The sequence below is a fragment of the Camelus ferus genome, chromosome 2 (genome assembly GCF_009834535.1).
Source record: "Camelus ferus isolate YT-003-E chromosome 2, BCGSAC_Cfer_1.0, whole genome shotgun sequence".
Lineage (NCBI taxonomy): Eukaryota > Metazoa > Chordata > Mammalia > Artiodactyla > Camelidae > Camelus > Camelus ferus.
The window spans coordinates 113,046,613-113,062,524 of NC_045697.1; the positions used below are offsets into that span (position 1 = coordinate 113,046,613).

Below are 15,912 nucleotides of genomic sequence, written 5' to 3' on the forward strand. Positions count from 1 at the left end.
TGGATGGAAAATTATTAAGAGGAAACAGCCGGGGTAAGGGGGACATTCTGGCCAAACCATCCTAACAGCCTGGAAGCAGGCAGGCGGGTGTGATCGACATCACCTGGAAGATGGTGGCTGATCAGGAGCCTGATGAGTTACAGATAAAGGAGTTACAGATAAAGGAGGAGTTGGGGAGTCCGGCTAAACTGACTTTCTTGCTAAAATCGGACAATATAGACAAGAACAGGAAATCCAAAATTCCAGGCCTAGTTGAAAAGAGTTCAGGGGAACCTGAGTACAGTTTGGTCAAAGAGAATCTCGTCACCTGAATGAAAGGAGAAAACCTGGCACGGGAAGAAGCTACAGGCAGGGTGAAGCTGGGAGTGCCTACGTATGTGTGTGCAGGTACATGTACTTAATCAACACATGTAGCCATTAAAGCAAGATTAAACTGTAAACCAGAATGGGTGACCACAAGATCCCTGAATCTAGGGGCAAGGCATTTTCACACAGTGCGTTCTGTGTGAAGCTGCACAATGAAGGTCAACCTTGAAATATGTACTCTGGAGATGTTACTCTGTTGAGGAGTCCAGTGAATCCCTATTGTTCACACCCTACTTCTTCCTCTAACCATTTTCCTGAGAAGCCAACTTACACCCACCCCGCAGTCCCCAAGTCTGGCCCGGTGCAAGTAATCTTCCTGAGTTCTGTTACTGCAAATCCAGTAAGCATTAAATTGGCATCCTGGCTACTTCAGCTGTTACCAAGTGCACTTCTGATTACAAAATCCCCACCTGCTTCTACCTCGGTCTTAACTTCAAATTGCCAGTAATCCAAAGAGTGATATATCCTGAATTTTTTTTCATTTTAATTTGGATTTGAAAGATTTTATATGTTCCCCATTCAGATTTAACCCCTAAATAATACTGATTATGGGCAAGGCACTATGTTCAAATACACTGTAAATGTAAAAATGTAAAATGAGTTTCTACAAAGTAAAAATACAATGGTGATGATCAATATATGGTCATAATTTTATGTGTACATGCACCACAGTGACAAGCAGAGTCAGGATGCAGAGCCCTGCATCCCTGCCACCCAGAAACCACTGCAGATAGTTGGGAGACATCTTTAGAGATATTTCCCTGAGCTTTAACAAATATATTGAGATGTGTGTGTGTGTGCAAGTGTTAAGTTTTAACATTAGATATTGATATAATAAGAATACATTGTGCAATTTCTTGGGTAACCACAAAACGAATAGAAACAAAGTATGACTTTGAATAAGATACAAACAAATAGAGAAAGTGGAATGATAAAAAATTTCAGATAATTCAAAGCAATGAAATAAAAATGAAAAACATAGGACTGCTGGGGAAATAAAAACAAAAATGTGGTAGATTTAAATCCATGTAACTGCCCTCTATTCATTTATTTATATTTTATTATTTGTTTATTATTGTATTATTCAATTTTTTTTTATTTTGGCAGGGGTGGGGAGGTAATTAGACTTATTTTTAGAGGAGGCACTGGGGGTTGAACCCAGGACCGTGTGCATGCTAAGCAGGCACTCTTCCTTTTGAGCTATACCCTCCCCCTCTAACTGCCCTTAATTTAAAAATGAATATTTTACACTGGATTTAAAATATACAACTCCGTTATGTTTATTGAAATATATCTAAAATATAAAGAGATAGAAAAATTAAAAGTCAAAGATGGAAAGAGGTATGCTAATCACATACTAACTGAAAGAATGATAGCGTAGACACATTGTTATACAAAATGGATGAAGTCGAAAAGTATTATGGTAGTTTGAAGAGTTAACTTTGTAAAGATAAAAAGTTTTCCATTTTAAATGATATATTTATATTCACCTAGTAATATACCTCCAAATATATAGTGGAAAAACTGATACAATTTCAAATAATAGTAGAAAATAAACTGTCTTAGTTAAAAATAACCTTTTTTAGTAATTAATAGTGTTACTGCTTGTTGCTCAAGAATCCAATACTGAGAGACAAATGTTGGGTAAAAGGAAAGTTAGCTGTTTTGAGGAAGCCTGCAAACCTGAGGAGAAGATGGACTCATGTCCCAACAAATCAACTCCCCTTTGCTGATTGGGGGCAAGAATTTTTAAAGAGGAGTTTCAGGGGTGAATAGGCAGAGGGAGGGGGCTGCATGCAGAACAGCACCGTCAGCTTCGACAATCATCTTGAAATTGGTCATGTGGTGGTCTGATCAGTGTCATCTTGATTGCTTTCAGTACAGTGAATCTTCAGTTCCAGGGTCAGTTTGTTCCCATTTCCTCAAGGCCAGTTCTCGGAATTGTGTAAGATGGAGCAGCTTCTGTCATGGCTCCAGCCTGGTCATCATGTAGTTAACTTCATCCACCTGGTGGGGGTTTCATCTCTGCAAAACAGCTCAAGGGATGTGACTCAGAATATGATCTATGGCCCTTGAAGAGGAACTAAAGGTTCATGACTTTGTTTAATGGCTAAACTATTATTATTTGTCTTATTTGTTTTCCCTTATTTCTGCATTTTCTCTCTGATTAAATTTTATTCTTTGGCTACAGTTTTTCTACAGACAAGAGACAGGCAGAGGGCATGGTGGAGGGAGGGGTCTGTCCCAGGAAGGCCCCAGAATGTCTTGCTCCATTACAACAGAGCAAGCTGATGAAATATTCAGTGATTTGGAAGACTAGACCACCAATCCGACCTCATGATCTATTTAGAATGCTGCTTCAGGGGCTTGCAAGCATACATGTGTTTTCAAACACATATGGAATAGTTACTAAAAATGATCCTCTATTGGGCCAGAAAGCAAATTCAAACAAATTTGAAAGAACTGAAATCCTACAGAATGTGTTCTTTAGCCACCGTACAATGAAACCAGAAGTCAACAAGAAGAAGATAGCTTTGATAATTCCCATAGCTTCAGAAATTAAGAATTATACTTTCAAGTAAGTCATGAGTTAAAGAAGAAATGATGTGGAAATTAGAAAATATTAGAGGCTGAATGAGGACAAAAATACCATATATCCAAGTTTGTGAGCTATGATAAACGAGCAGCAATTCGCTCCCCTAGTGTAAGTATTAGAGCTGAAGTATTTATGTTAAAGGAGAAAGGCTGACTGTTAATGAGCTAATCCACACCAAGAGGCTAGAAGAGAACAAAAGAAATTCAAAACAGAAGGTGGAAGAGAATGAACAGCAGAAATTATTGAAATCAAATATATATATATATATACACACACACACACACACACACAAATAAGAACAGGAAGGTAGAACTTTGGCTCCTTTTAAAGAATGATAAATTGATACATTCTTGCAGGATCCCTTGAAAAAATTAGAGAAGACCCAATTAACTAGTATCAGAATTGGAACAGGTGACACCATTTCAGGTTATGCATGCATAAGAGGATATTATGACCAAATAAACTTAAATAATATGGAAAAGTCTTAGAAAAAGTATAACTGATCAAAACTGATACAGAGGAATAGAAAGCTTGAATAGTTCCATCATCACCTTAAAAAGTGCTTACTCAACTATCTTCCCATGTTAAAATAACAAACTCAGATTTTTTTAGATTTTATAAATACATGTAAATAAGAATAGAACAGTACTCCCTTAATATGATAATAATATGGATTGGTACTAGTGACACGTAGGTATCACTGTCTTATTCCTGTCCTCAAAGAGCAAGCTTTTTGTTTAACCACTTTGGGATTATCTGGAAAGTTGAAATGTGTACATCTTCTAACCAGCAGTGTTATTCCCAGACCTGTACCCTAGTAACTTCCAACACATACCTCTCAGGATACATATACAAAAACTTCCCTAACAGTATTGTTTGTAATAATCCCAAACCAGAAAAAAAAAAACCTAATTTTTCATTAACAAAACACAGAAAAATTGTGATAAATTCTATATAGCAAAGAAATTAATGAACTACAGTTATGGTAAACATAAATAAATTTTAAATCACAATATAAAATAAGTAACAGACCAAAGGATGTATGCAGTATAATTTCATTTATAAAATTCATTTATAAAGTTCAAAAACAGGCAAAATGAACTACATTTTTTTACAAATACTTTTATAAGTGGCCAGTGATACTCCTAACCTGAGTGGTGGTTACCTTGCTGTTTTTATTTTATAATTCTTCTTGATGTGTCACATTTATATTTTATGCACCATTATGTTTGTAGGCTAAACTTAACAGCAAGAAGTGTTAAAAAAATTTTAAGCACAAATATATTACTCTATTGTCTTTTTATATTTTTAGTTGACATATAGTCAGTTTACAGTGTGTCAATTTCTGGTGTACAGCATCATGTTTCAGTCATACATGAACATACATATATTCCTTTTCATATTCCTTTCCATTATAGTTTACTACAAGATATTGAACATGGTCTGTACTCCACCATCTCTTGAATCCACTATTACTGTTGAGATGTCTCATGTTGGTCTAATGTTTTTCCTTTGTGGGTGGTTTACTCTTTGTGTGGAATCTTTTCATAATTTCTGTTGCCTTTGCTCTTCTGCAGCTTTACTGCAGTGTTGTCTGGGTATTGGTATCTCCTTACATGTCTTGGCCACTCACTCCCCACGGGGGATTTGCATTATCTGGATATTGATCATCTGTTCTCCTGATCTTTTAGCACATCTTTTATATTTTCTCTTTATTAATTTCTGCTGCCCCTTGGAGAGTTCCTAATTTGATCTGCTAGTTTACCCTGTGGTCCTTTGATGTAATCGTCCTGCTAGATAGTCCATCTTGTGCCATCTTCATTTTAACTCTTATTTTTAATCTCATCCCTATATCACTTGTTTTCTAAAATAATTCTGTACCCCTTTGCTTTATTACCATATCCTTCAACTCTTCTGAATATATAGTGCTCATTTAAAATTACTGGTTCATCTGCAATAAATCTGCTTAATGTGGCCTGTGTTGTTCCATTTTATTATCTTTTAAATTTTTTTAAAATATACCTTTGAGGAGTTGTATTTTCCTTGAACTTGTAGCATTGTATTTTGCTGATGGAGTCAGCTCTCTTGTCCTGTAATGTTACTGGGGAAGCGCTGAGAGTCACACCGTCAACTCTGTCCTTCTTGGAACGTTTGAGAACAAGGAGGATCAAAGCTCAGAGGAGAGATTCCAGGACCACAGAAACCCTGCTGACAGGAGAGCAGGGGACGTGAGCATCCCAGGCACCAGTCACCCTCCGCCAGGTTTCATCTCTCCTGACTCAGCTGGGCTCCGTGCCCTCTGCTAGCGCCTCACAATGTGGGGAGGCCAGATGCTCCTCATTCCTAAGGTGAAGTAAGAGAGAGCTGAGGTCAAGTCGCACCCTCTCCAGATGCTCCCCCAGCTGCCACAGACGCCCTCCTCCCACCCGTCCCCATCTTCTCAGTTGTAATCTGACTTCTAACCGCCAGTTCCCTTCTGGCTTCTGTCATTTTCCAGGGTTGATTTGGGGGGGCCAGTGCTCCTCTACCATTTTATCCTACTTATTGTTAGGACTCCTGATTACATTAATATAATTAGCTTTTTTGTCATAGATGATGTAAGTTGGTTCGTAATTTTTCTTTTGCTCTATCTGGGACAATATTTTGCCATGGAAAAAATTTTGAACGTCTTTCCATAGGGAGCTAGTTGTTACACAAATGAATTAAAGGTGGTCCCGTATAAAGCTGTATCTTGTTTATTTCTTCGCAGCAGGCTTGGACCCAGCAGCTTAAAAGCCTGATTGGTGCCAAACTTACATTTTCACAATCCAATCTTTTGAAATATAGCTCCAAAGGGCAGATGTTTAGCCATTTAGAGTTTCCCCGCTTTGCATACCCTGTGAAGCATCACCCTTCATCTGCCAGCCATAGGTGCGGTCAACCCTGGGGCTGTTAAAGACAGCAAGCCACTGTGTCTCTTCAGAGTTCTCTGTTCCAGAGTCTCCCCCATGCTGCTGATTGATGCCACCTAGACCCCTAGTCCCTCTCCAAACTCTTCTCTGATCCCCTGTCCCCCCTTCAGGACAGTGGCTCCACCACCATCACCTTTGGAAGGTACCAGCACTGAGCGACTTTCCCCGCCCCATGCAGATCTGTCCATGGCTCCCGGGTAAAGCTCACGTTGCGCCAGTGCCATCTGGTGGCCACATCCTTGAGCTCACTACACTATCTGATCTATTATCATTATTTTCGGCTATTTCAAAAAAGAATTTTTTAAAAATCTGCAGGTACCTATGTGGGAAATGTTCTGGACTTGTTAAGTAGAAAAAGTGAGTCATATGACAGGGTGCATAATAAATCCCACCTGGAACAAAATGCAGAAAAAAGACAGCACAGAAAACATCAGGAAGCATGACAATCAACTGTTAATAGTTTACGAGATCAGGACTGAGCCGGGGAAGCTCGGAAAATAACCTTTCACTCTGTTCTTCTCTAGTGTTGGAACTTTTTACAGCAATCTATCTTAAAACTTTTCCAATTAAAAAAAAAGGAAATAGAGAAAAGCTGGATTTGATGATTAAATTGGTCAAAGCTGATGGTGTCATTAGAGATGTGTTGATGCAAACAAAAATATAAGGGCCGGTGATTGCTTACAGTGCTAGTGTGCACGCGCTACCCCACAGCACCTTAGAATGTGACTTTATTTGCAAACAGGGTCATTGCAGATGTGGTTCATTAAGACGAGGTCATCACTCAAGGTGGGGCCCTAATCCAGTATGACTAGTGTCCTGATTAAAAGAAGAAATTTGGACATGGATGTGCGTGAGGGAGGACACCATGTGAATATTGGACTCACACTACAATAAGACGGGTGTTACAGTTTGAACTGTGTCCCTTCCCCCCGACCCCCACCCAGAAGATGTCTTGGAGTCCTGACCCCTACCTCAGAGTGTGACCTTGCTGAGAGATAGTGTTTCCAGAAGCAGTCAGATGAAAAGGAGGTCGTTAAGGTGGGCCCTAGTCCAAAATAACTGGTATCCTTATAGACAGGGGAACTTGAGGCCCTGAGACACGTAAGAGGGAAGGGGCCGCAGGAAGAAGACGGCCAAGGGGAGAGGCCTGGCCTGGATCCAGCCCTCACCGCCCTCAGGGCAACCCTGCTGTCACCTTGATGGGGCCCTCCAGCCTCCAGAGCTGAGATAGTCCCTTAGCTGCTGTTTTGGACCCCCGCACCGACCTGACCCCCACTGCCGCTGTGCATTGTCCTCTGTCCTCGCAGACCTAGCAAACATTCCCCAAGCAGGTCTGCTGCTTTCCCCCCTTCTTGTTCTCCATCTTGGCAGATAATTCTGCTTGCCAGCATCATATTTAATGTCCAGATCTATATACACATACACATATATACATATATAATTTCTGGAGTCACAGGTGAATTTCATTCACTTTATAATCTCCATTACACGCTAAATTAACCGGACAGAAAATTTAAACAGAACATTTGGCAACTGATCTGAAAGAAAGAACGTAAATAATTGGAACACAAAGAAGTCCCAAAGGAAACCGTCACTCTAATTGCTTCTGGCAATGTGATTTTCCCTCTCGTAATCCGTGTTTATGATTCACAAATGGTCTTCTAATTTCCTGCTACACTTTTGTACCACACGTGTAGCAAACAGCGAAGTTCTCAGCCACAGCTTTTCAGACACAGGAGTTTTCCATCAGTGTTTCTGAAGTCAGAGTTTCACTCGCCTGGCCCAGGATGCACTGGAGGACTGGCACTGCCTATGCGCCTCCCGGGACAGTCTCAGGACCGCGTTCTTTGTGGCGGTAACAGCACAGAGAACACCCTGGTGAAGTCCTGACCACCTCACTCGGCCACCACTACCAAGTCTCGCCTTCCCCATGTCCATTTTCTCTCTCCCAACACCATGGGGACAATTTTCCCCAACACGGCCATGGTCAGGACAGTCAGATGATGCAAATCTTTCCACAGCAATTCATCCTCAACCCAAAAGCAAAAGAACAAAACAAAACTCAAAAACAACTCACTTGGCTCTGTTTCAAGCCCTTTTCAAAATCTGACTTCCTGCTTTCCCCCCGACTGTTCTCAGCGTGAATCTTCCCTTCCCATCAGATCAGAAACTCCCTCTCTCTGCTCTCAGAACTGTGGTCTTGACCTTCTGTCATATTTACACTCACCAAAATCATACCCATGCTCCAAATCCTGGGTCAAAGCTCACCGCTTCAATGACGACTTCCCTGGTTACTAGCTGAGAGTAGTGTTTGTGTCTCTGCCCTGGTATCACACCTGGCACCAAAGGGCATTTGTCATCATGTGTATATATGTGTGTGTATATATATATGTGTATATATATATATATATATATATATATATACACATATACACACACACATATATGTATGACTGAATCTGTACACCAGAAACTAACACAACTTTGTAAATCAACTATACTTCAATTAAAAATCAATGCTGTTCTGCAGGGAGGGCATAGCTTAAGTGGTAGAGCGCATGCTTAGCATACACAAGGTCCTGGGTTCAATCCCCAGTACCTCCTCTAAAAATAAATAAAAGTAAACCAAATTACCTTCCCCCTCAAAAAAAAAAAAATACATGTTCTGAAGCTATGATAGAATAGTTAGAATGAGACTTACCCTGTAGCCATAAACACCCGCAAACGTAGACACACTACACAAAGCAACAGCAATGTTCATACACTGGAAAACAGGCAGCACAGGACTGTGACCCCAAACAAGAAAACAAACAAGGTAAACCACATCCTCCTCCTTCCTGAGGCACTGCCTGGACAGCCCTGCAGAGAAGGCTACCTTACACAGAGCAGAGCAGGCAAACAACCTGCCGGCAGTAAACCAAACAGTCCCCAGCTCCCACAGGGCTGACCCACACATCTGAAAGCTGACCACAGTGGAGGGTCCTTGCTCAACACTCGGGGCCATCGGTGGAGACCCGACGATTATGGTTTTGTATTAACACAGAGTGAAGCACACTTTGCATCTGTCTTAATGAACTTAAACATTTTTAAAGCACCAAGCTGTCTGCTCAAATGAAGTCCAATACTCTTTAAAAGAGATTTAATGAACTAAAATACAGCACCTCCTCCAAGCGATGTCCAGCATTTAATTCTTAAAAAATTAGAAGCTATTTCCCCAGAAGTCCCATGGACCACTTCTGGCTATTTTTACTTTCCCTTCCGTAGCTATTTGTATTAGTGATCCTGTTAGATTTTCTTTTCACTTGAAGTACACACTACAAAAAGTATTTTTTCATATAGTGAGAAAAAATTATAGTGAAAAATTTAAACAAAGGTAAAACAAAATATGTGCTTATGGATGTATGTGTTTATTTATAACAGACCTTAAATCAGGGGTAAAAACTGGCAGTCTGAAGATACATTTTCTCCAATGAAATGTTCACAAGTTTTTCAGTTTTGAATGCCTTCAGGTGGGCTTGTATTCTCCAGTTTGTCTAGGTCCCTCCAGCCCTGCATTCCTTTACTCATGGTAACTCCCTGATCCGGTAGGTACCTAGGTTTGCTAATCCTTTTTTTATGTGGATAAAACAAAATTAATAAATGAATAATTTCCTCCTATTTGCAGACAATGTTGGACTGTCTTCCAAAATGACTTCTAAAATGAGTAATGGACTTTGCTCCAAGACAGCTGAATTTTTGGCATGTTGGCTTAAAAACTGTGGGCTGGCCTCTTGTCAGTAACAGCCTCTTCTAAAAGCGGAAAATAGAATGTGATATCGTGGCTTTGATTTATTTGACTAACTTGTGTTCACAGCTTCATTGGGTGATCTGCATTATCAAATGATGCATACTTTATACTTACATGGTTATTTTCAATTTAAATATTTAAAAATATTTTAAAAGACTAAAAATGCCTACCAGAAATATTAATAATTTATACATAAATTTCTGTTCCCTCCTCTAAAAAAAAAATCTCAGAACACTTTAAAATATTTTACAGATAATTTGCAAAACACTATTTTCTAGGTCGTAAAAAAAAAAAAATCCACAGTCTCACACAACATACGGAAATTCACACTCATTATCTAGGGTATTAAATTTCCAAGACTGCATTCTGTTCTTAACAAAATTGACCTTTACTAATGTTAAAAACTTTCTGCTTAATACTTTGGGAGATAGTTGTGCAATACTTTAAATGAATGGAAGAATTTGGGAACTTTAAAAGAAATATTAAGTAGTTCTTATTTCTCCCATTTTTCTTTCAGATGAACACTGCCTCACAGATCGTTTTAATATTATCATGTTTACCAATTGTTTGGATTTACTAGAGCTCTTGTCAGCCAAAATAATAGTGAGTTACCTACATTTATATTAAGTGCTTTCCTGTCAGCCCCTCGTAGTTTGTTATTATGATGCTGTGAATATTTTTATCTCTAATTCCCATCTTTCCTCCCAGTCCTACTTAAGTATGTCTTTATTTTCTCTTCCTTTATTTGTCTAAAAAGATAAGCAAGCATTAATTTGCAAAAGGCATGTGGAATAATACAAGATGACCTCTGAAGGATTTTTCCGACTCTAACATTCCTTCAGCAAGTCTTAAAATCTTGTCAGTGTCAGATCATTATGGTTTATTCTAAATATATTCTTAAAAATAAAAACGGTAGAAACAGTTTAAATGGCAAATAATATTTCAAATTTTTTTCTGAGATACAATGTAGCAGATATATAAAAAGTGGCAAGACTCCCTGAGTTAGTTGTTTATAACCTGATTAAAAATTGAAACTATCTGGAGAATTTTCAAGATTACATATGCCTTGATCCATCACCCAGAAATTATGATTTAATTGCTTTGGAGTGGACATGAGATTCATTTTTTTAATTCCTCAGATGATTTTAAAGTACAACCAATTTGGGAACCACTGACCTCAGTCTGTCTGAAGATTACTGGCTCTTAACTTTGACTAAACATCAGAATTGTCAAACAATAAAGTATCAGGGCAGCCAAAAACAAAGAGCTTTATTTGGGGTCTTAGGAATTGCAACTCCAGAGACACAGATTTGGGTAAAACCAAAAGTCTTCAGGGGAGAGAAAGAGGGCCTTACAAGGGTAAAAGCCACAAGGTTATTAAAGTCAGCTGGCAAGGATCATGATTGACACTGGTGCAAGAAGGAGGCATTTGTCCTTAAGGGCTGGGCTGTCAAGAGTTATTCAGGGTGAGGGTCCAATAAGCATCTTGATTTCTGGAACATTGGGCAGATGTTCTGGATGCCGGCCTTAAGACAATAAGTGGTCAAATCACTTCCTCAATGGCCTCCTGCTCCATTTTAGAGCTCTCTTAGCAAAGACCAACTTCATTTAATTTTCCTTACACAGAATCAACAGGTGAATTAAAATACAGCATCCCAGACTCTAGCCCCTTAGATTTAAATTTGGCTTGTCTGGGGGTGGAGTCCAGGCATTTTTATTTTTTGCTTCCAGTGTGATGACTTTAATGTGAAGTCAGTGCTAAGCATTATTGCTCAAGAATCAAGCTATTTATCGCAGCAGCATGGAAGTGGATATATTACTGTCATTGTGTTTCTGGTGTTTTTGATAAGCTATAACCCTTTGCTGCTAAAAGTGCTCAATGGTACAAGTTTAGTTTTATTAAAAAAAAAAAAAGCCAGTAAATTAAGTTTTTAAAATCTATTACTAGTGACAATATTTTAGGGTACACTGGGGAAATTGCAGTTCTAGACACCCTGCCACTCAGTGGTTTTAGATTTGACCTTCCTGGAACTTTTGGTCAAATGAGTAATCACATTTCTGTCTATAAATCAGAGTCAGAATTTTCAGCTGCTCTAGAAAGTCTCATTGACATAATGTTGCCGTAGTGGGTTAGACTGAAGGTGACTCTGGATCACTCCCGTTAACGCTTTACAGTGGAACAGAAATGATGTCTCGGCCGACCATCAAGGCAGGAAAAGACAGCACGACCTCAACACACAGCTTCCCAAACACACGGGCAGACCAGGGTCCCCTTTTGAATTTACAGCAAGAGGAAAGGTATAAAGATATTTAATAATAATGTTGAGCATGCAAGTGACTAAACATTAAACATCCACTCACCGGACGGGGGCGGTGGGGCGGGGCAGGGACCTCGCGCACCCCTCTGTCTGGAGAGCAGTTTCCCTGCGCGCTGTCACGTGGCGGGACTGCCGAACTTCCTCAAGGAGGCGGGGCCAGGGTGCTGTCACGTGACAGCACCGTCCCGCTTCTTTCCTCAGGGAGGCGGGGCGAAGGTGCACAGTCACATGACGCCAGCCGCGAGCTCGAGTTCGTTTACCAGGAGGCAGGGGCGGGGCGCGCTGTCACGTGACGGGACCGCCAGGCACGACCGTTTGCTCCGCAGGAAGCAGGGCGGGCGCCGCCATGGCCGACAACGGCCCGCCGGACGCCGGCACCGTGCAGGTGCTGCAGGACCTGGCCAACCGCCTGCGCATCCATTCCATCAGGGCCACGTGTGCCTCCGGCTCCGGCCACCCCACGTCGTGCTGCAGCGCCGCCGAGATCGTGTCGGTGCTCTTCTTCCACACGATGAGGTACAGGCAGACGGAGCCGCGGCACCCCGACAACGACAGATTCATCCTCTCCAAGGGCCACGCAGCGCCACTCCTCTACGCCGCCTGGGTGGAGGCGGGCGGCGTCGACGAACCCGACCTGCTGAACTTGAGGACAATCCACTGTGACCTGGAGGGGCATCCCACCCCCAGACTGCCGTTTGTCGATGTGGCGACAGGGTCACTGGGGCAGGGGTTGGGGGCCGCGTGCGGCATGGCTTATACCGGCAAGTACCTGGACAAGGCCGGCTACCGCGTGTTCTGCCTCATGGGCGACGGCGAATCTTCGGAAGGCTCTGTCTGGGAAGCGTTGGCCTTTGCTTCCCACTACAGTTTGGACAATCTTGTGGCAGTCTTCGACGTGAACCGCCTGGGACAAAGTGGCGTCACGCCCCTGAAGCACTGCACAGACGCCTATCGGAGTCGCTGCGAGGCCTTTGGGTGGAACACTTACTTAGTGGATGGCCACGATGTGGAGGCGTTGTGCCACGTGTTTTGCCAAGCAGCTCAAGTGAAGAACAAGCCCACTGCCATAGTTGCGAAGACCTTCAAGGGCCGGGGGATTCCAAACGTTGAGGATGCAGAAAATTGGCATGGAAAGCCAATGACAAAAGAAAGAGCAGAGGAAGTCATCAGACTCATTGAGAGTCAGATCCAGACCAATCGGAATCTCATTCCAAACCCCCCTGTTGAAGGTTCCCCTCAGATCAGCATCACGAATATAAAGATGAGCTCTCTGCCTGATTATAAAGTGGGCGACAAGATAGCGACTCAGAAAGCATATGGTTTGGCTCTGGCTAAACTGGGCCGTGCAAATGGGAGAGTTATTGTCCTGGATGGTGATCCAAAGAATACCTTTTGTGAGATATTCAAGAAAGAACACCCCGAGCGTTTTATTGAGTGTTTCACTGCAGAACAAAACATGGTAAGTGTGGCGCTGGGCTGTGCCACACGTGGTCGAACCATCGCCTTCGTTACTACCTTAGCTGCCTTTTTGACCCGAGCATTCGATCAGATCCGGATGGGAGCCATCTCTCGAACCAACATCAATCTCATTGGTTCCCACTGCGGGCTGTCGGTGGTTGCGGATGGACCCTCCCAGATGGCCCTCGACGATATAGCCATGTTCAGAAGCATTCCCAATTGCACTATTTTCTATCCGAGCGATGCGGTCTCAACAGAGCATGCTATTTATCTGGCTGCCAATACCAAAGGAATGTGCTTCATTCGAACCAGCGGACAAGACACCGCAGTTATTTATACCCCAGGAGAAAATTTTGAGATCGGACAGGCCAAGGTTGTCCGCCACAGCAGTAATGACAAAGTCACAGTTATTGGCGCTGGAGTTACCCTGCATGAAGCCTTAGTGGCCGCTGATGCTCTTTCTCAACAAGGTATTTCTGTCTGTGTCATTGACCCGTTTACCATTAAACCCCTGGATGCTGCCACCATTATCTCCAAAGCAAAAGCCACAGGTGGCTGGGTTATCACGGTGGAGGAGCACTGCCAAGAAGGGGGCATTGGGGAAGCTGTATGCGGGGCTGTCTCGGGGGAGCCCGGCATCCACGTTCATCAGCTGGCAGTGTCCGCAATGCCTCCAAGTGAGAAACCTAGTGAATTGTTAGATACGTTTGGAATCAGCGCTAGACACATCATAGCGGCTGTGAAAAATACTTTAATGAACTAAAATAGGCGATTTCTTTAAAAGTCCGTCTGTTGGCATGAGCCTTAAAACACCGGTATGTTTCTGTTACTTTGATGATTGTTGTTACAAAGCTGTCATTTGTATCTTTCCCGTTGTGCCTTAGTTTGTTGGTTTTTTTCAACAAAGCCATGTAACACCTTTCTTCATTCCTAATTCAGAAATTCAAGTCAACGATCTTTCTCTTAAGCTGTGAGTATGTATACAAATGTCACTATCACTTTTGAATTATTAAAGTAAGTGATAATATTTTCAGTTGCAGAATAGTAAACAAAACAACCACCTAAGGGAAGTTTCCTGCTAAGACTGCAAATCATTGACTAGGCTGGAATCAACGTAGGGGTAACAGTTTCTTAAATGTGTGTAATTTCTTTGGATGGAAAGAAGATGTGAATTTAATTGTAGACTTCGGAAGCCTAGGTTTAGAAGTGAGTGTGAGCTTTCATGTAATGCCATCCTCCCTGCAGCTTCTGGGATAATGTTTGACTTCAGTTGCCTTGGAATTTCCTCCGAAGTTTGCCTTCATCTCTCCTGCAGTTTAGAGACTGAAGGGCAGCGATAAAATCTCTGCTGATGTACTTGCAGTGAAATTGCAGTGACTTCTGTAAAAAGATAAAAGCCTGACTAGTTCTACTTTGCATGCTACACTGTATTGTGAGGTTTCAGAAATATTTCATTTTCTCAGTGACCAAACTGGATCACTAACTTGATTGTATTCGTCTTCCTTAGTGGAGACTAGAGTATGTAATAAAGCACTTAAAACCCAGTAGCTCTATTCAGTTTGTGCCGTGTGCATGTGACTTGCTTTCTAGCCTGATAAGCAAGAAACTCCCCTCTAAACCAGAAACAGAATGAGGCGTGTCCCCGCAACAGTAGTCCTGGAAGTAAGTCTGAGCTGGAGAAACATCACTAGAGAAAAACGTGTGTACTGAAGAGCCATCTCTTAAGCAGGCCCCTCACTTTTCACTGTGTGCATAGATTTTGTGGCTGGAATATAAGAACAAAGTACCAGTCATCAAAGTTCAAAACTAAATTTAAAATTACTCTTTGTCAGGTAATTAGTTCCTTATTTTTATTGCTTTCTTTTAAGTGTCCTCGTTAAGTTCTTTGGAGGCTTAACCAATTTGTCTCAGGGTTGTTGTTCTGGAAGGTATGGTAGAGACCAGGAATCACTGACTTGGGAATCAGAGAAATTGGGGCCTGCTTGGGACAATAGTCACACTGCCTTTTTTCTCTGAGCTGGTTCTGCTTTTTCCTATTGCAAATTGATCATGATCATCACTCTGTTTATTTCCTAAGATTTAAGGATAATTTTGTAAAAATAAAAACAGTTGCTATAGTATTACTATAGGATACAAATATCCAAAAAAAGTCATCTCAGCCAAAAAAAAAAAAAAAAAAAATCCATGTAATTGTATTTGCTAGCACGGGATCTCTGCTACTTGTCAATTTTTAAATATTATTGTATTCTTCAGCTCTGACAGGTTCTTTTCAAATTTTTGTTCCTTGTGAAAATTCTTGCTGTGTTCATCTATTCTTCTCCCCAGTTCAGTAAGTATTCTCATTACTAATGCTTTCAACTCTTTTTTTGGTAAATTATTTATTTCTGTTTCATTAGTTGTTTTTATGTGTTTTCTCTTACTCTTTCAGTTGAAACA

The 15,912-nt window shown here is 41.3% G+C and overlaps 1 protein-coding gene across 1 annotated transcript; it reads left to right on the forward strand.

The window, feature by feature from the left end:
• Positions 1–12,134: 12,134 nt before the first annotated feature.
• On the forward strand, positions 12,135–15,092 carry TKTL2 (transketolase like 2). The gene has a single exon (XM_006180761.3). It carries the CDS (start codon positions 12,365–12,367, stop codon positions 14,237–14,239), a length of 1,875 nt encoding a protein of 624 aa, XP_006180823.2. The 5' UTR covers positions 12,135–12,364; the 3' UTR covers positions 14,240–15,092.
• The last annotated feature ends 820 nt before the right edge of the window (positions 15,093–15,912 follow it).

What these genes read in the sequence shown, in the direction of transcription:
- TKTL2 (XM_006180761.3), top strand. Translation starts at nt 12,365, where the DNA reads ATGGCCGACAACGGCCCGCCGGACGCCGGCACCGTGCAGGTGCTGCAG.